The sequence below is a fragment of the Nipponia nippon genome, unplaced genomic scaffold, assembly GCF_047370975.1.
Source record: "Nipponia nippon isolate SJK-2023a ecotype South Korea unplaced genomic scaffold, ASM4737097v1 scaffold_14, whole genome shotgun sequence".
NCBI classification, from domain to species: Eukaryota; Metazoa; Chordata; class Aves; order Pelecaniformes; family Threskiornithidae; genus Nipponia; species Nipponia nippon.
In genome coordinates, this window is record NW_028262330.1 from 13,790,759 (window position 1) to 13,810,614 (window position 19,856).

Below are 19,856 nucleotides of genomic sequence, written 5' to 3' on the forward strand. Positions count from 1 at the left end.
AGTTATCCACTGACTGGAAATGTATTCTGTCTTCTAAAAAGACATTGCTTTTGCTTCTCTGTTCTGTCTTTCGTTCTTTCACATCATTATAAATTGTCAGTTCATTGTCATATTTACCCCAGTTGTCTTCTGTCTTTGCATATTGGTTCCTCCTCAGGTTTTCCTCTCAGTTAAATTCAAATGTTAGACAGCCTCATGTCTGCTTGCTTTTTGCTCCTTCTGGATAAGGAGAAGTCACTACTGTATTCCAAGAAGTTACTGCGTGGTTTTTGCTTGGCTTTCTTTGTTTTCCAGCCAATGTCTGGGTAGTTCAAAACCCTATTTATGAAAAGCTGGTGCTTTTGAATATCTTGCCAGCTGTTCACAGAAAATCTTGCTTATCTGCTTCTCCCAAGCTAATTCTCTATAAAATAACTCCAGTATTTTAATTTTAGCATTTCTTTCACTCCCTATTATTATAACTTGAAATCATCTTATTTGAAAACACCTTTTTTCTATTCAGCCTATGGGCATCTTCTCCATCCTGGAAGAGGAGTGCATGTTCCCCAAGGCAACTGACACCTCTTTCAAGAACAAGCTCTATGACCAGCATCTGGGCAAGTCCAGCAACTTCCAGAAGCCCAAGCCTGGCAAGGGCAAGGCTGAGGCCCACTTCTCCCTGGTGCACTATGCTGGCACGGTGGACTACAACATCACTGGCTGGCTTGAGAAGAACAAGGACCCCCTGAATGAAACTGTTGTGGGGCTGTACCAGAAATCATCTGTGAAAATTTTATGCAATCTTTATGCCACCTTTACTTCCATAGATGAAGGTAAGATCAGAGGATTATGTCTCCTCTCTGGTGTTTCCAACTGTGGCTATCACCTGACTTGAATCAGTGTTGAGCCAGTATTCGTGCTCTATGTATTAGATGCACAGTTATAATGCTGTCAAAGGGATCTACAGCAGTACCTCAGTTGGACTGTCATCTCATTTTCCAGCTGAAGGTGGTGGTATTAAGAAGAAAGGAACCAAGAAAAAGGGCTCGTCCTTCCAAACTGTCTCTGTACTCTTTCGGGTAGGTGTGTTCTCTGGCACAGCAGGGGCCAGCTGCAGACAACTCCGAGAAGGCAGTCCTGTCAGAGCTGTCTGCACTAGTTCACCATTCCCACTTTCTCTGTTGCCATACGATACTGTGGAAAGTTACTTTTGGGATCCAGTAAAGGTTAATTTGAATTCTGCTTTGCCGATGAGGTCCAATAGGGTGATGGTGAAGAAGGGAAGTTGTGTGCTTTGATCGGGTTGCACAATTTCAAGACAGCCCAAACTGTCTTGGCTTTGACCTTTGGTGCTAACAGCATCCTTCCCTTATTTGGCTGTAATTGGCTTTTTCCAGGACATGTCTCTGTGAGTACAGGGCGTGGTGTGGCAACCAGTGCCTTGCAGTCAGTGCGGGCAACACAAATTACATGTTGCAGCCCCTTGATGCTGCCGTGACACGTCTATGTCCTGGGGCCAGGCACAGGCTCAGCCCTTCCTGGCAGGATGAGTGCAACATCCACCCGGCTGTGACGTGGGCTGTGCTCAGAGTATGTCATTGTTGCATGAGATGACTGAGGAAATGCAATGCTAGGAAAAACTATCCTGCAGAGCAGATGGCTTCTGATGTCATAGACAAACATTGATTTTGTGGTTCAATTCTCTTTTAAATATACATAACTAATACATCTAAGTAATAAAAACAACAAATCAACCCATTCATTAATTTGATCAACAGTTCATGTGATCAAGGAAGACCACGATTGGTATCCTGGAATATCATTTATTTCTTTCTGTCCTTGTCCTATTTCATGGCTCTTATGATTAGCTTCTAACCACTATGGACATATTTTCATTTTAAGACAGGAGGAAATTTTATCAATTGTATCCACTGTTAGTAGCTATTTACTTTGCTGTTCCCTATATGGGATTGTAGAATATTCACTAGAAGAGTAAGAAAAAACTTCTGAACTTTTATTTTTCATCAGAGTCAAATCACATTGAGAATATTTGCATTATGTCTTGAAGTAATACAGAGATTACAAATGATCTCTCTTTTACAGGAAAATCTAAATAAGCTGATGTCCAACTTGCGAACAACTCATCCTCATTTTGTGCGTTGTATCATTCCCAATGAAACAAAGACCCCAGGTAATTCATAAAACATAGTTTAGGAACTGGCAGAAAGACCAATTGACCAATGCTAGAAAAATCAATATATCCCCATGTTGCTCTGTCATAGGCCTGATGGATCACAAGCTTGTTCTGCACCAGCTGAGATGTAACGGTGTTCTGGAAGGCATTCGAATCTGCAGGAAAGGATTTCCTAACAAGATATTATATGGGGATTTTAAACAAAGGTCTGTAATAACATTCTTGTGTTTGCAGCAAGCCCAATTCATTTGAGAGAAGAGTCTTGCTAAACAAGTCAATGATATAGTTCTTAGGAAAAGACTATTTTAGTACATAACAGCTATGGAAAGTATGAAGACATATCTAATAGCAGGGTCTGTGTGGGCAATGCCCACCCAAATGCCTCCCTGAATACCGTGTGCCAAAACCTATTTTCACTTCATTCGTGTTCATCTGAATGTTTGGGTATTCTTTGCTTAAATTCTCAAATTTGACACAAGCATGTTTCAGCAAAAATATGAAGGGTGGTCTATACCACATCCTGTATTTAACCACATTCTAGGAGAAGTTTGAAGAATGTTGTTTAAATAGTGCTAACTAACTAGAATGGCTTTACTGAAAGAAAACTGTGTTAAACCTCATACCACTTTTTTGATGAAATTACAAGCTTTACTGGCAAATGTAGCTACATTAACAAAACAGACTTCAGCAGGACATCTAAATTAGTTCCACATGGCACTCTCATTTTGTACAGGGGTAACATTTCTACATGCTAGCATTTCTATAGCACCTTAGCTACATTAATTTATAGATTAAAAAAAAAACAAAACAAACCAACTAAAACATTTTAACTCGGGAACTGCCATGCAAATAAGACATTTATAAAGGGTTGCTAAATTTTATGGCAATCCAGCTGGAGTCATCTGCTTGTTGTATTTGAACAAAGGCAAATGTAGGGCCAGATCTCTAAGAAGAAAGAAAGTACACCACACTCACACATTGAAAAGGGTATCCTGGGGAGCAGGGACATTGAAAAGGGTAGAAGTGGCATTTTGAGCGCTAACTGAAGACTTCCCAAGGCAGTGATGTGGGTGGGCAGATTTGTGTATGGGTAAACAGAGGCATGCTGAAAAGAATAGGGGGTGAAATAATCTCTCAGCATAGGACTAGGAAATCCATTGCTAGATACTGTGTCTAATTCTGGTTTACATACTTCAGGAGGAATGTGAGAAGCTGGATATGGTTCAGAAAAGAGCTACAGGATAAATGTGAACTGAAGTGCAGTGAGAGGTTTAAATCAAACTAATTCATGAAACTGTATGTTAACAGATGATTTGTTTGTGGTGTAGAGAACCTACAGGTGTAAAGATTTCTGAATATGCAGGAACCTGTCATCTAAAAGACAGACTCAAAGCAAGAGTCCAAGGGTAGGACCTGAAAAAGGATGTTGTCAAGGTAGAAGTGAAGCATACCTTTCCTACAGTGAGGGTGAATAGCTTACCTGGGATACTCTCAAGGTTTGAAGGCTTCAAATAATACTGAAATTTCTTTTTTTTAAAAAATGTATACCAGATTAATCACAACATGGGGGCTGTATGAACAAGCACTGGGAGGACTGTGTGCCTGTGTGATACTGGAGGTCAGATTAGATAATTGCAGTAGTCTCTCTATTCTTAAAATCCATTTTTTTTTTTTTAATTTATAGCTAACCCAGTGAGGTGGCCCTCTAGATGAGTGTAAATGACTGTGACACATGTGAGCAGAGTCTCTCAGGTCCAGAGAACAGACCGTCCATGCCCTCAGTCTCAGTGAGGGCTGTAACACATGCTGGGAACCTACTGAACTGACCTGCTTCTTACTGGTTTGTTATTTAAGGCTGGCGGTGTGGGTCAGACTCAGCCTTCCTCTGTATCTTCAAAGTGACAGCTGTTCTTGTAGCATCCTGTGCCCAAAATGATACCGACAGTTAAGCTTTTTTCCTTTATTTTGTCAGATACCGCCTTCTGAATGCTAGTGTCATTCCAGAAGGACAGTTTATTGATAGCAAGAAGGCGTGTGAAAAGTTGCTGTCTTCCATTGAGATAGATCATACTCAGTACAAATTTGGACACACTAAGGTAAACATTTAATTTTTCCACACAATGAGAAATCATTCATTGCATTAAAATATAAGCCCAGCAACGACTGATCTCTGTTCCCTGATTGCAGGTGTTCTTCAAGGCAGGTTTGCTAGGTGTCCTGGAAGAGATGCGAGATGATTGCTTAGGACAACTGATCACGCAGACACAGGCTTTATGCAGGGGGTACCTCAGGAGACTTGAACTGAAAAGAATGTTAGACCGAAGGTGTGTGTCTTCTGCCAGGTCTGGTTTCTCAAAGATGTGCTTTTTTCACAGTACTGATGGATTGCTTTGATTTCAGGGAGTCCATCTTCTGCATCCAGTACAACATCCGTGCATTCATGAACGTCAAGCACTGGCCCTGGATGAAGCTGTACTTCAAGATAAAACCCCTCTTAAAAAGTGTGGAAACTGAGAAAGAAATGGCCACGATGAAGGAAGAGTTTGAAAGAACAAAAGAAGAACTGGCTAAATCAGAAACCAAGAGGAAAGAACTGGAAGAAAAAATGGTGGCTCTGGCACAAGAGAAAAAGGACCTGCAGCTGCAAGTACAGACTGTACGTAATTTAAAACCATTTTTGGCTCCTCAGATTATATCAGTTTTGTCTGAGTGTTCAGGAGAGGGCTGAATGGAAATTCTGTTATTTCATGTTCCAATTGCATAACGAGCAGGTGATTTCTCCCAGTGTCAGTTCCAAAGTGTGACAATGATGAAACGCATTTCTGTTTTCTGTAAAAAGGAAAATGAAAATTTGGCTGATGCTGAAGAAAGATGTGACCAGCTGATCAAAGCAAAATTCCATCTGGAAGCAAGAATAAAGGAGGTAATGGAAAAACTGGAGGATGAAGAGGAGATAAATGCTGATCTGGCAGCCAGAAAGAGGAAACTGGAGGATGAATGCTCTGAGCTGAAGAAAGATATTGATGACCTTGAGTTAACATTGGCCAAGGCTGAAAAGGAAAAACATGCCACAGAAAAAAAGGTACTTTTTATTTCTGCTATTTGCATGTTTAATAATGGTGGCTCTGTCTATACATAGAATGTAAAGGTGCAGTCAACTTGAACAATAACACGATGTTGTATAAGGAAATCAATGGGCCTGGTGTTAAACTTGGTCGCCTCTATTGTGCAGAAAATCAACCCATAAGTGTACAGAAATGCATTAAAATGAAAGTTCAGAATTGCTTTGTGACTTCAGAAGGGTTGGTATATAAGCAGAGAGACTGTATAGTTTGACCATATAGTGCAAGTAATTAAGTCTCTTCAGTAGTCTAGCAACAAGTTTCTTGCCTTTGTGTGATCACTAGCCTATATAACAGCCAAAATTATTAGTGACCTTCAAGTATTTTGCCTTACAACAGGTTAAAAATCTAACTGAAGAAATGACAGGTTTCAATGAAACTATTGTCAAGTTAGTTAAGGAGAAGAAGGCCCTGCAAGAAGCCCACCAGCAGGCACTGGATGACCTGCAAATTGAGGAGGACAAAGTTAACACCCTCACCAAAGCCAGGATTAAGCTGGAGCAACAAGTGAACCTTGTGAGCATGTTCAACACAAGGAGAAGGGGCAGATTCTTCAGTTGTTCCGTCAGTCATCTTTATATATGTTTATGTTACAGGTTGAAGGATCTTTAGAACAGGAACGAAAAGTTTATATGGATCTTGAGCGAGCAAAGAGAAAGCTTGAGGGAGACTTGAAACTTGCCCAGGAAACCATAGTGGATCTGGACAATGATAAACAACATTTAGATGAAAAATTAAGGAAGTATGGGAAAAAAAATTAGTGGCAAATTTACTATTTATTTTCAGCTGGACATATTTTCTTTTTATTAAAAGAACATTTCCTTCACAGGAAAGACTTTGAATTTAACCAGATGCAAAATAAAATTGAGGAACAGGAGAATTCAGTTATTCAGTTGCAGAAGAAGATCAGAGAATTGCAGGCAAGAGACTTTATGTAACTACTTCATCATTACTGTTTGCTTGTTTAAACTGTAGTTTCATGAATAATGCTTGTCCACAGTTGGTCACTGATTAAATCTCTGACCGAGTGACAGTAATTACCTTGACACATTGTAATAATTTTCTCCACACAACAGAAAGCTGTAATCTAAAGTTAGTATGAGTTGATCCATAGGTCTTTTCCTGTTGGTAAGCCTTCGCCTGTAATGGCAAAACAGTAAAATTCAAAGGGACTTTGTTTTGCTTATAGTCTCCAAAACAATGGACTTGGTATTCTACTATGACAATTGTACGTTAACCTAAGCACTGAATTATCTGTTCCCTTATTAATTCCTGATGTGCTATTTCGTCATTATATAGGCCCGTGTTGCAGAGCTGGAAGAGGAGACCATGAGTGAGAAAGCGATGCGGGCAAAAGCAGAGAAGCATTGTGATGAGCTGGCTAAGGAACTTGAGGAAATCAGTGAAAGACTTGAAGAGGCTGGAGGAGCCACCACCGCTCAAACCGAACTTAACAAGAAGCGTGAGGCAGAGTTTCAGAAGATGCGCCGTGACCTCGAAGAGGCCACGCTGCAGCACGAAGCCACGGCTGCCGCCCTGCGGAAGAAGCATGCGGACAGCACAGCTGAGCTTGGGGAGCAGATCGACAACCTGCAACGAGTGAAGCAGAAGCTGGAGAAGGAGAAGAGTGAGCTGAAGATGGAGATTGACGACTTGGCCAGTAGTACAGAGACCATTACTAAGTCCAAGGTGTGTGTTTATAAGTGAAATAATTGAATTGGCAATATTTCTGTCTGGTGGGAATTTAATGCAATACAAGCACACATACACAGATTCCACTTTCTTACTCTCTTTCAGGCTAATCTGGAAAAAATGTACCGCACCCTGGAAGACCAGATGAGAGATATGAAAGCCAAATTTGAGGAAAACCAGAGAAATATGAATGAGATGGTGATTCAAAAAGCCCAGCTCCAGACAGAGTCTGGTAAGGAAGGCACAAAGATCTGCTGAGGGGATATTTTTTCCCTTCAGTAGCAGAGACACTCTAACGTGTACCATGAGTGAGACCTAATTGTTCCCAAAGTGTGTATTCTACTTCCAGACTCATTGGTACAGGCACAGACAACATTAGAAATAAATCAAAGGAAATGAGTTAATGAGTGACTCTTTAAAGTTCGTATGCCAATTGCAAGCATTATGTGCTTAGGTAAATAATTGCCAGAATGATGTGACATAGCTCGCTGATTGCATGCAGGGGGACCGGGAACTTGAGATAGTCCAAATGATTTGAGCAACCTGTTAGAACTGCACTTTCTCCTCCAAGAATGCACATGTTCACTGTGTGTACAGCATCTATGTGTGTGCTACCCTCATGAAGCTTGTTCCTGCTCCCACACAGACTTCTTGGAACAGTGTGAATGACGAGTGTGAATGGTCCTTGGTCCGGTTGACTGCAAGGTCAGACATCTCAAATTAAAAGGCCACTGAATTGGCTTAAACTAACCTTCTGAATTTAAAAGAAAAAATTAAGCAAATTTTCTAAAGCAAATTTGTCTTTAGAAAAGGAATATCATCTAGTGGCTCAAAAACGTAATAAAGCATACAATTGGAATTAGAGAATCAGGTGAATTTAGAAAAAGAAAGAAAAACAACAGAGGCATTTTGAAGGCTTAAAATATACTGTGCAATGGTTCACCCCAGAGCAAGGGAATGCTCCAAAGGGAACTGATCATAAAAAACGTGAAACTAAAATGAGATGCTTGCAAAAAGCAGATCAGGATGCAAAAATGAAAAAGAGCTGCTGATCTGCAGGAGGTGATGGAGAATTAGAATGGGAGCTAGGAGACGACACTTATTGGGACAATACATACGAATGGAAAAAGAAGAGAAGGTGGTAATAGCCGCATATACGATGGCTACTACCACCATCCCACGACAGAGAGGTACTGCAGATCAAACTAGTCTTATTACATTAAAACAAATTACACCAGAGGATGTAAGACACATAGCTGCAGACCTTCGGTCACTGAAAGAAAGTGCAGTTGTGGGTTGGACTTTTAGAATCGGCTTCAAACATTTAATAAAGTAGGAATGAAATAGGCAAACTGATTAGCCTTTGTGCTACACCAGCTCTTATCCAGGTTAAACATCATGCAGCGTGTTTATATGGCCTCCTCTATGACTGCCTTAAGTCAAATTGCCCAACAGATAGGTAAGGCAAAAATGGCACTGGCAGCACTAACATTAATCCATAAGTTGGGAGATGATGGGGAGTCGCTCGGGTATGGGTAGGACAAAATACCATGCGCCAGTCGCCCACTCCTGATGGAGCACAGGTAGCTCTGGTCCTCTGGCAGCAGCAACGATGAATCAGGTTCCTTGTAGCACTGGGTGCCCAACGAACCGCACTATAGATTGCAAATTCCTGTGTGGAAAAAAGTAGGGAAACCTACCTGGAATCAGTAGGAATATTAGTAAGTATTATGAAATGGGCTTAGGAGAAAAGGAAGAAAAGGGAAACAGGGGAAAGTTCTCTATGAAGGCCAAGCAGGAGCAGAGACTTAGAGTAACTCAGCAGATGAACAGCAGAGAAGAGGAAGTTTCCAGAGAGGATGAACAGAGAAAAGAGAGGTCAAGTAAACACTGATAACAGAGGTAGGAAAGCAGAAGAAATTACTAAACCTGTGCAAAGTGGTGGAGAGTATTAAAGTGTTCAGTAGAAGATAGGGTAAAATGGAATGGGAAGAAAACACAGAATAAGCTAGAAAGAGTGATACAACTGGAAGAGAAACATCTAGACCTAGAGACAGGATTGCCAATTTCCCTAATGTTCTTTTAAAAAAGGATGTCAGTACAGAAGAAATTTAGAAGGGATAACAAACAAGAAAGGAAAGTTTGAAACCATAGAGAAACTAAGTGCTATACACTTAAGTAGTTAAAGCTAAGAGAATTGTGGGTTAAGCGTGTGTATGTGGAAGTCTCAATGAACAGTAGAACTCATGATTAAAGCAGAATAGGAGTAACATTGAAGGAGATAGAATAGGTAAGTGTCAGAGGAGACTTATATCTGTCTCATAATTTCATTACTAAACCCTACATTACTCTCAGAGCAAAGATGACATGGTAAAAAAATACCTGCAATGAGAATGGTAAAATAAGAATGGTAAAAGAAAGGTAACAACTGATAAGATAAACAACGTTGTGTGATTCCACTTGTCTGTTACTGATTAATGTTTTCAGGATGCTTAATCTGGACAGCACTGGAAACTTGTTTTCTCTTGTCACAGGTGAACTAAGCCGTCAACTGGAAGAGAAAGAAACCATAACATTGCAACTGTCCAGAAGCAAGCAGGCAATTACACGGCAAATAGAAGAACTTAAAAGGCAGCTAGAGGAAGAGATCAAGGTAGTGCTAACACCTTAGTAGAGCACATGCTAAGGCTTCAAAATGTATCAGGGCCTCAGTTTATTTAAAAAACATTTTTGGAAGTTTGTAAGTATTGTTGCCTACAGTCTAACACAATAAAATTACTCCTGGGCAGAATGTGTACAGTGAGCACTGTATGTAAGTGGTTTGCTAAGGAGGTCTCTTGACACGTCAAAAGTGGCTTCGCTTTTGGTTAATTTTTTAGCATGTTTTCTAACTTTAAAGCCATGGTCTACGTGATTTCTTTTGCTTCTATAGCCCCAGGGAAGAAAAGCTACAGCATATGCCAACGTGAGAGCATCAGTCTTGGTCTTTTCTAGTGGTAGAGCTGAGAAAAGTTGGCTGCAGCTGAAAATAGTTGCCTGAACACATAAACCTCTGGCCCTTTGTCTTCTGCCCAAGCTGCAGTGACTATATTTTTCGTGTGCAAGGTCATGGGGTCATTTGCTGGTCACAGCTAATATAAATACATGATATTATGGGTAATTTTTAGGCCAAGAACGCCTTGGCCCATGCCTTGCAGTCTGCTCGCCACGACTGTGACTTGCTCCGGGAGCAATATGAGGAGGAGCAGGAAGCCAAGGGGGAGCTGCAGCGTGCCCTGTCCAAGGCCAACAGCGAAGTGGCCCAGTGGAGAACCAAATATGAGATGGATGCTATTCAGCGCACGGAGGAGCTGGAGGAGGCCAAGTACGTGATGGATGGGATGAACTGTCCAGACATTATGTATGCTGTGCAGAACATATACCTACTTTTAGTAGCCTGACCTAAATGATTTTATTGGGGTTTGCATATACACTTAATTAAAAAAAAGAATTCCGATATTGTACTCATTAAATTATATACATAATACACCGATTTTTTGAATCATATGCTTGTTTTATTTATATTCCTCAAGGAAAAAACTCTGTCAGCGTCTTCAGGAAGCAGGGCAGCAGGCAGAAACTGTCAATTCAAAGTGTGCCTCCTTGGAGAAGATGAAGTTGAAGTTGCAGGGGGAGGTGGAGGATCTGACAGTGGACATAGAAAGAGCAAACACATTGGCAGCTGCCCTTGACAAGAAACAACAGAACTTTGATAAGGTGATATGTGAGCACAGTATCTTTTAAGTCCAGCCTTCCTAGAAGGCCAAACTAATACTTCCTACTTAAGTCAATACTGAAATCAAGTTGAGTCTAACACTTATAAGCTCCTCTAGAGCATGGCAATAGGAATTTGTCCTGTTTTCAGAGACTGTGGTGTTTATCTAGTACAGAAAATAGCCACAAATGAAATAACATTTTCATTACTAGCAGGGAATGAAACATGATGTCTTTCAGGTCGTGGCAGAATGGAAGGGAAAGTATGAGGAGAGCCAGCTGGAACAGGAAGCTCTCTCTAAAGAATCGCGCTCGCTGAACACAGAGCTTTCCAAAGTGAAAAGTGCCTATGAGGAAACCTTAGATCAGCTTGAAACAATCAAACGGGAAAACAAGACTCTCAAGCGTAAGTGTTTGGCTCTGGTTTCCCGTTAGCTGCTCACAGTCCTACCACAACAAGGCATGCTCTACAAGCATGCTCATGTCTACACGAGGTACACTAAGTTACAGGACTGTCGTTACTATTCTCTCCATTTTAATGGAGAATATAAATGTCTCACCAAAAGTTGTCGAGCAAGTTTGTAAAGTGACTAAGCAAATGTCCTGGCTCTCCATTATCTGCTGCAGAGATGTAAGATCAAGGGCATTTAGGTGCCACTCCCAGATAAAGATGGTGCCCTCAAGAGGCTGTACAGCTTGTGAAAGTGAATTTTATAGATGGACTGCGAACACATAATGATGACAAGACCTGCAGTGTTACCCTGATGGCCTATCCAGAGACATAAACACAGGCTCTCTGTAAGGAGGGCTATGAAACCACACTGATGCTCCTGTGTTTAGGTCATCCTGCATGAGTTGGCTGTATCTGTTTTTATCTGTACACATACATACACATATTCAACCATGTACACATGTACATATGTGTATACATATGTATATATGCAGGTGTACAAAGAGGTGTTGAACACCGTCACAAAGCACAGAGTTCAGCTTCCCTGGCTACCACAGGCTCATGTCATTCTTATCTCACAGAGGAAATAGCTGATCTGACTGAACAAATTACTGAAAATGGCAAAATGATCAGAGACCTTGAGAAAGCAAAAAAGCAAGCTGAAGTAGAAAAATCGGAGCTGCGGTTAGCTCTGGAAGAGGCGGAGGTGAGTTTAAACATTACTGGAAAAAGTAGAGAGCAGTCTGAACAGCTTTCTGTTCTCTCTCCTGGGCAGTGGCTGTGTGCAAGGTTCATTGCCACAAACTTTAGGAGTTTGTGTGAAATCACTGAGTAACATCACAATGATTATGTTCTCTGAAATGTTATTTTTGTGTTTGTTTTCCCCCTTTTTCTTTTAAAGGCAGCTCTTGAGCATGAAGAGGTCAAAATCCTTGGTGTCAACCAAGAACTGACTCAGATTAAATCAGAAATTAACAGAAAGATTGCTGAGAAAGATGAGGAGATCAACCAGTTAAAAAAGAATCATCAAAGGACTGTGGAGACAATGCAGGGGGTTTTGGATGCTGAGATCAGGAGCAGAAGTGAGTCCTTAAGGCTGAAGAAGAAGATGGAGGGAGACCTGAATGAAATGGAGATCCAGCTGAGCCATGCCAACCACCAGGCTGCCGAGGCACAGAAACACCTGCACAGCACCCAGGGAGTTCTCAAGGTCTTGGTTTACCTTTCTGGTTGATTTATTTTTAAGCACAGTATCTGAGAAATTCATTAGGACAAAATTGGCTCTTCATATTTAGGACATGCAGCTGCACTTGGATGATGCTCTCAGGACACAGGAGGACCTGAAGGAGCAGGCGGCCGTGGTGGAGCGCAGAGCAAACCTGCTGCAGGCTGAAGTTGAGGAGCTACGGGCAGCCCTGGAGCAGACGGAGCGGTCGAGAAAAGTGGCTGAGCAGGAGCTTCTGGATGCCACTGAACGTGTGCAGCTCCTCCATACCCAGGTGGTTTGCTTTGCTAAGGCAGACATATTTTTGGGGCCAGAGATTCACCGAGTAAGAATGAATAGTAAATTCATGGTCTCTATGTGTCAAAGACAGACACTCAAAGCCTCTCTTTCTCCTTCATAGAACACCAGCCTTTTTAATGCAAAGAAGAAGCTTGAAACTGATATGGCACAAATCCAAACTGAGATGGAAGATATTAGCAATGAAGCAAAAAATGCTGAAGAGCGAGCAAAGAAGGCAATCACAGATGTGAGGATGTTACTGTGTTTTTCTCTTTGAATTTTCAGGGCTTGCCAATGACATTCCTGCTTGGACTTAATGTAAATACTCTTGTCACAAGTTGCACAAAGAACCAGTCTTTGGGCCTGGTTGAAGAGGCTATGTGTCAGAGGAGGATTAGAGCAACAGGGAACTTGTCCTGCTGACAGATGAGTTATTGAGGCTGTTGTCATCATAATGAACTAAACCCACATTTAGTCAGTCTAAACCAAATAACTTTCTCCAGTGCTGCATGAAAATGTAAACAAAAAAAAAATCCTGCAGTATTGAAACCAGTAAAGTGTCTAATGTATTTAAATATTTATCTTTTCAAAATCCTATTTAAGAACTTTTTAAATGAGAATTGTGAATTTCCATTCAAAATTGGTGCTAGGTCCTCCTGTGCAAGGCCAGTGAAGCTCAGCCAGGCAATAGGGCTGGTGTGTCATGGGACCCAACCTGCTAATGATTTTTGACACATAGGATCAAAACAAAATCTTAACACTTAGAAACATTATTTGGAGTTAAAGTAGAAAGAAAACTTCTCCACTTGCTCATGAAAATGAAAAAAAAATTACATCATTTGTATTCTGTTTGACCGAAACAGAAATAGAGCATTACAATGAATTACACCCCCCCCATATATCTTTTTATATATATATAAAATTTCTAATGCCATTACTGTATTCTCACATTTTTCAAGTTAGACTTTTTCAGGTATTCTGCTGCCAAAGCAATTTGTTGAATTTTACATTATTTGTAAGTAATGTCACTCAATATTTCACCAAAATGCTTGATTTGCTTGTGTAGGAATCAAATGTTTGAAAGCAAAATATGTCCTAATTTTGTCTTAAATAACATAGATTGTTTTAAACTGTTTTCTGCCTTGTAACACTAGCCATCCAGGCTATGGTGGCAATAACAGGGCGTGCACTAAGGCACAGCACACAGACTCCATCACGCTCCATGTGTTATGCAGAGAAGCTTTTCGGCTGTGCTGTGCCCTGCTCCCAAGCTTTGCTGTGGCTCCTGCTCCACCCCATGGCACCTGGGTGTCAAGGAAGGTCACAGAAATGACCACACAGTGGGACAGAGTACCCTTTCTGTCATTCCAAGCTCCACACGTGCAGCAAGACAGATTTTTTTCCCATTCTTTTTCCTACTATTTCCTATCATGTTTGTGCCACTATCATGTCACATTAAAAAACGAAGCAGGAAATGCGGTGGCAGGAATGGTCAGCAGGAACCAGGAATAAATCCTCAGATGGTGCACAGCGTGCACTGTTCTGTCACATTCTTCCAGTTTCTTGTGTTATCTCCCTTCCAAGGCAGCCATGATGGCAGAAGAGCTGAAGAAAGAGCAGGACACCAGCGCTCACCTGGAGAGGATGAAGAAGAACCTGGACCAGATGGTGAAGGACCTGCAGCACCGTCTGGATGAGGCTGAGCAGTTGGCACTGAAGGGAGGCAAGAAGCAAATCCAGAAGCTGGAGGCCAGGGTGGGTACTTGCGCTGAACATGGGTGTCAAAGATACCTCTCTTCGCTGAGTCCTTTGTGAGGGCTCAAGCCAATTGTTGATTGATTCACCAGATCCGAGAGTTAGAAGCTGAGCTGGAACAAGAACATAAACAATCGGCAGAGACTATGAAAAACATCCGCAAATATGAATGGCGTGTCAAAGAGCTTACTTTCCAGGTGGGTATAAATAGAAAGCCATTCTCCTGATGTTCTGTCTCCCAAGAACGTGTAATTGCACATTCCCTTTCCACAGAATGAAGAACACAGGAAGAACACAATGCGGTTACAAGAACTGGTAGATAAACTGCAGATGAAAATCAAATCCTACAAAAGACAAGCTGAGGAAGCTGTGAGTCACTAAACTGAAGCAAATACTTATTTACCATTTTCTAGGACTGTCAGTTTAAAAGTTGGCTCTGTGTCCCAGTATGTTGCCAGATGGTTTTTAGTTCCTTTTGTTTTGCCATTTCAGGATGAACAAGCCAATACTAATCTCTCCAAATTCAGAAAAGCACAGCATAAGCTAGAAGAGGCTGAGGAAAGGGCAGATATTGCTGAGAGTCAAGTAAACAAGCTTAGAGCTAAAACCAGAGAAGTCTGTTCTACAAAGGTAAGTCTTTATTGCAAGAGGCAGGTATGCAGTTTGTACTGTTTGCTCAAGCAACTCAAGCGGTAGATTGGTGCCTTGCCGGTGGGTATAGCCATCATTCAGAAAGGACAGTTCTGGAAGGAAGAGACTTAGAAGAAAGACCGAGAGAGTTGGGGTTGTTCAGCCTGGAGAAGAGAAGGCTCTGAGGAGACTTTATTCTGGCCTTTCAATGTACAAAGGGGACTTACAAGAAAGACAGAGAAAGACTTTTTATGAGGTCCTATAGTGACAGGACAAGGGGCAATGGTTTTAAACTGAAAGAGGGTAGGTTTAGGTTGGACATAAGGAAGAAATATTTTACGATGAAGGTGGTGAGACACTGGAACAGCTTGCCTAGAGAAAATGTGGATGCCCCATCATTGGAAGTGTTCAAGCTCAGGTTGGATGGGACTTTGGGTGACCTGATCTAGTGAAAGATGTCCCTGTCCATGGCAGGGGTTTTAGACTAGATGATCTTTGAAGGTCCCTTCCAGCCCAAAACATTCTGTGATGCTATGATTCTGTGACTCTGGCATTTCAGGCTCTGGTGCCAAGCGTGAGCCTTCTGGCTAGTTTCATCACATTCGTTTCAGATTTGAGAAACTGCCTTATAAAGTGAAAGTAATGAGAGCCAACCTAACTCTGAACATTCCTAAAACAACCTTCCTGAGAGCCTTAGGCAGAATTAACGTTCTGATTGAGAAATATGCAGCAGCACTGTGTCCTTAGTTCAGCTTGCTGGGCAGTTGTCTATCTCCAACCCAAGACTGTTTGGTACAAGATCTAGAGCCTATTTTTTCTAGTATGATCTGAGCAGGTATAACACCTTTTGACTGCACCAGTCTAGGTCAGTTTGTGGTTGGAGGTAAAATACCCTCAGTCCACATTTTGGAAAAATTACTAGTGCCTAGAGCACATATCCAAGAAATGGAGAACCTTGGCTTCAGGCTGTCTTCTGCTTACCCACAGCATCCTCTTACTCATACAGCATTTTACTTCTGGAAGAGATGTTATGGAAAACATGCTTTCTCCTGAAAGCTCTGGCCTGTGACTCAATAGACGGCGTTGGTTCTGCCAGAAGCTGGTGTGCAACTTTCAGTGAGTCACTTAATGCCCTGCTCCAGTAAAGGGCTTTGACTTCTCAGTGCTTGTTTGGGTATCTTGCCGAGACCCCAGCAGAAGCACTTGGAAGGCTGAGTCCAGGTTCCTGAGCAAAGTCTCTAGACATGAGATTACCCTATAGAGGGAATGCTGAATATCTAATTGAACTGAAAGCCTGGACAGGGGCAAGATTTCAGATGTCTCCTATTGGGTATCCCCAGGTAAATGCAGGTTGAACATGCTGACTATGGGCAACTATCTCTGCAATATGTTATAGTTTTAGATCCTGCTTTGAGGTGCCTGATACTGTGCAGTATATACAGAGCCTGGGCACCCAGCACGAGTTCTGGATTCTGCTCTGGGAGGCCTAAAAATTAAGTACTGTAATGCCTAAATGTTTTAATAGAACCAGTGGATCAATACATCCTTTTACTCCCTTCCATGCTTTACATTCACTTTTGGAAATGCTGGGATACTTTTTGTCCCAGAGGATTGGGGTGTGGGTTGTTTCAGCACTGCAACAGTAAAGTAGCACTTCAGAAAAGCCAACAGATATGTTTCTGTATTTCAACCCGTCAGTCTGACAGCATGACATTTGATGATGTGTGGTTTTAAGGGTTACAGACACCGCTACGTTGACCTGGGCTCCACTTGCACATCCTAGCTGGATGGTGCATTGAGGCAGATGATTTTAGGGACCAAAAGACTCATCTTGACATGTGTGGACTAAACAAAGCCTCTCCTTTCCAGGTGGTGTTAGGAAGTGAAAAATGAGCTTCCTCTGGGATAACCAGAACGTACACAAAGTATCTTTCCTGCTGTGGATTTGTAGTAGCTAGAGCTACACTGGTAGGAAGTATTCTTCCATTTGCTTATGGACACAAACATTTTCTGTCACTCTGCTGCTGTACCAGTGTCATTAAAGTAGATATCTGCAATTTCAGATGCTCCAAATGTTGATGTTCAGATGAGAGTAATTTTCTTTCTAAGTTAAACATAATCAAAACTGTGGGTTCAAGTCTTACTGCTGATTGTGTTTGAGCAATTTTGTCCTGACCTTAAAATCTAGGTGTTTGACAGGCTTCCTCCATACCTTCTGCTTGAAAGCAGATATCCTGATCTTGTTAAATGAAGTTGAGAATAAACTACTGTATGAGCAGATGTGGTATGTCAAACGTGAAATGTGAACAAATTTACAGCATTCATGCTTAGTTTCACTGCTATATCTCTGCATGGAAGAACAAGACTGGTCCAGCCTGTGAGCCCACAGCCATCTGTGTGCATTACAAATCGAGTATTTCTAATCTCCTTGTAGTCAAACCACACTTCAGAAAGTTGGCCCACTTCTAAGCTATGCAGTTTGCAGCTCCGAGCAGGTGAGGGCTTGAACTTAGGTGTCTCATACTTGCTACATTGGAAATAGTTATCAAATGGTCTGTAATGTTAGCAGCAAAATCTGAGTAGCTGCTTGAAGCTTATCTCCCCAGTGGCACTGGGCACCATAATTCTACCTGGTGTTTCCCAAAGAGAAATACGTGTTCAGCTACTTTGTGGTGTATTTGTGGTATAGTTGAAACTGCAGGATCTCAGATAGTGAGAAAACCCAGATACTTTGGCACTGGTGAAGACTGCTGAGGAGACATACCTGGCAGCACAGCAAGGGCTAGAGAGTGAATGGGATACCTTTGTGCAGACATCCCAGTTCTCTGAGGAGATGAATTCGTTTGGGCACAGCAGTAGATGCTGGGTCAGATAGGATGCTGACACTGTTGGGAAGTTCCAGCTGACTGCTTCATGTCTGTGTGCCTAGGAAAGGTATATCCAAATGGATCTCACCTTACCTGGCTCCAGGACACAGCCACACCAGCGCTCAGGAAGCAGTCTGGCCTGCTTCTGCTGTCAGTAACAAGGACGGGAGAGGAGAAACCCAAGATGTTCTGTCACTCCTGTCTGAAAAGGTGATGGGTGTCACCTCTTTCTCAGTTTTCAACTACAAAGAGGTTAATAAAACCAGCAGCTACCTGTCCCTCCCATGATATCTTTGAAGGTTTCACCATGGCTCCCTATGAGACCTCCAATTTTTTACATTCCTCCTCATCCAGTGCACTCATGCTCCTTGGCAAAGAGTCAAGATGGCCCTACCATCATGGTCAATGTCTCTGCCTAATCCTTGCCAGTCCAACATTACCTATGTATGGGCTGCTCCTGTTGGACAGCAGACCTGTTGCTTCCATTACCACAAAATCATCAGGAGCCTTAATCACTTGGCTGCCACCACACCAGGTCAACAGTTCACTCATTTGTAGCACTGCACTGTACCCCTTTGCACTGAGATCCTACGTGCCTACTGGCCCACCTGACCTGGGATTTGTACTTCAGTGTGCAGAAAGGGAGGTGGAGCTGTGCTATAGATGGGACCCACTGCTGAACACAACCTTGTCCAAATGAACAGTCCCCTGTTGCAGCCTATTAGTACATCACTTCCTTGCATCAAATAACCTGGAGATTCATATCCCTAGTTCAGGGATATAGTCAGCATGAACTATAAATGGTTTCTCAGTTTGAGAGCAAAAACCTTGAGAGTTCAGTGCCAGAGGTACCACCTAGGAACCACTACAGAAACTACGGTGGTTTCCCAGGTTGGCAAAGACATTGTCATGCCTGCAGAGCACAGCAAAGCCAACTGACAGAGCAGTCCATCAATCCGTCATTGCTTGGACTCCAGGAGATCAAAGGCCTCTAAGATTTCTCTTTTTTCCACATATTACAGAATGGTTGAGGTTGGAAGGCATCTCTGGGGGTCATCGGGTCCAAGCCCCCTCTCACCCCCTCATCACTCCCCTCTGGCCCCCAGTGGAAACACAATGTACACACACATTAGAAAGTGTCTGATTTTTCATTTGTTCTAGCAAAAGCTGATAGAATATATTTTCTAGCACAGATGTTTCTCTCGTCACTGACAGTTCTCCCTGCTGCCTGGGCCCTTCTGTTATTCACAAACACAAGCTCAGTTTGTTTGAGCTCTTTAGCCTGCTCTCTAGGATGGGGCTTACAGGACCTTGGCCATTGTGTCTTCCTTTATGTGGCTGCCAATGAACTTGTGCTCACTGACTGGATTGACTGGTGCTGCAAGGTGGGCTCCCAAAGTATGGGAGTAGGTCTCAGAATCGTTGGGACCATGTCTGCAGTGCTTCCATGTGTTTTCTAGGCTCTGACCTCACAACTTTCTGGTGGGATGTGCAGTGTCTTGTAGCTTCATATAGTAGTTTAGTAGTGCCACAAAGAATAGTCTCTCAGGGGTTCCTTGCTAAATCTAGATCTGGTTAATGCTGCTGGCGTTGTCAGAGTGTACCACACAGCATCCCTTTCTAGGTAGTTTAGTCCACTGGTGAAATTTTCTGTTTGTTTTTTTTTTTTTTCACTTGCAAGATTTCGAGCATCTGATATTGAGGTAGGAGGTCTGTCAGTTCATCACAATTTCCTTGGCATCCTTTAACAGCTGGGGCATTACAGGATTGCAGGTGAGATCATGAATGTTGGGCATCTCATTTTTATCGCCTGCACTCAGCCACATCTTCTTGTGTCCTTTCTCAAATCCACACTCCAGGACACTCTGATAAGTTGCCATGTTTCTGAGTTAGCAAGTGTATGCAAACG

At 42.2% G+C, this 19,856-nt stretch overlaps 1 protein-coding gene across 1 annotated transcript in view; it reads left to right on the forward strand.

Moving 5' to 3' along the window:
• LOC104014559 (myosin-3) overlaps positions 1-17,350 on the forward strand; it is a 38,447-nt gene extending 21,097 nt beyond the window's left edge. The window contains exons 16-41 of the mRNA XM_087751336.1: positions 503-812; positions 982-1,058; positions 2,083-2,170; positions 2,262-2,379; positions 4,146-4,269; positions 4,361-4,497; positions 4,574-4,829; positions 5,013-5,255; positions 5,635-5,811; positions 5,892-6,037; positions 6,125-6,215; positions 6,595-6,984; positions 7,093-7,219; positions 9,522-9,640; positions 10,155-10,351; positions 10,560-10,743; positions 10,981-11,146; positions 11,773-11,897; positions 12,093-12,401; positions 12,487-12,741; positions 12,817-12,942; positions 14,280-14,450; positions 14,543-14,647; positions 14,724-14,819; positions 14,943-15,080; positions 16,950-17,350. Coding sequence (XP_087607462.1) covers positions 503-812; positions 982-1,058; positions 2,083-2,170; positions 2,262-2,379; positions 4,146-4,269; positions 4,361-4,497; positions 4,574-4,829; positions 5,013-5,255; positions 5,635-5,811; positions 5,892-6,037; positions 6,125-6,215; positions 6,595-6,984; positions 7,093-7,219; positions 9,522-9,640; positions 10,155-10,351; positions 10,560-10,743; positions 10,981-11,146; positions 11,773-11,897; positions 12,093-12,401; positions 12,487-12,741; positions 12,817-12,942; positions 14,280-14,450; positions 14,543-14,647; positions 14,724-14,819; positions 14,943-15,080; positions 16,950-16,973 — 4,299 coding nt within the window. The 3' untranslated portion in view covers positions 16,974-17,350. The remainder of the gene's footprint in view (positions 1-502; positions 813-981; positions 1,059-2,082; positions 2,171-2,261; positions 2,380-4,145; positions 4,270-4,360; positions 4,498-4,573; positions 4,830-5,012; positions 5,256-5,634; positions 5,812-5,891; positions 6,038-6,124; positions 6,216-6,594; positions 6,985-7,092; positions 7,220-9,521; positions 9,641-10,154; positions 10,352-10,559; positions 10,744-10,980; positions 11,147-11,772; positions 11,898-12,092; positions 12,402-12,486; positions 12,742-12,816; positions 12,943-14,279; positions 14,451-14,542; positions 14,648-14,723; positions 14,820-14,942; positions 15,081-16,949) is intronic.
• The last annotated feature ends 2,506 nt before the right edge of the window (positions 17,351-19,856 follow it).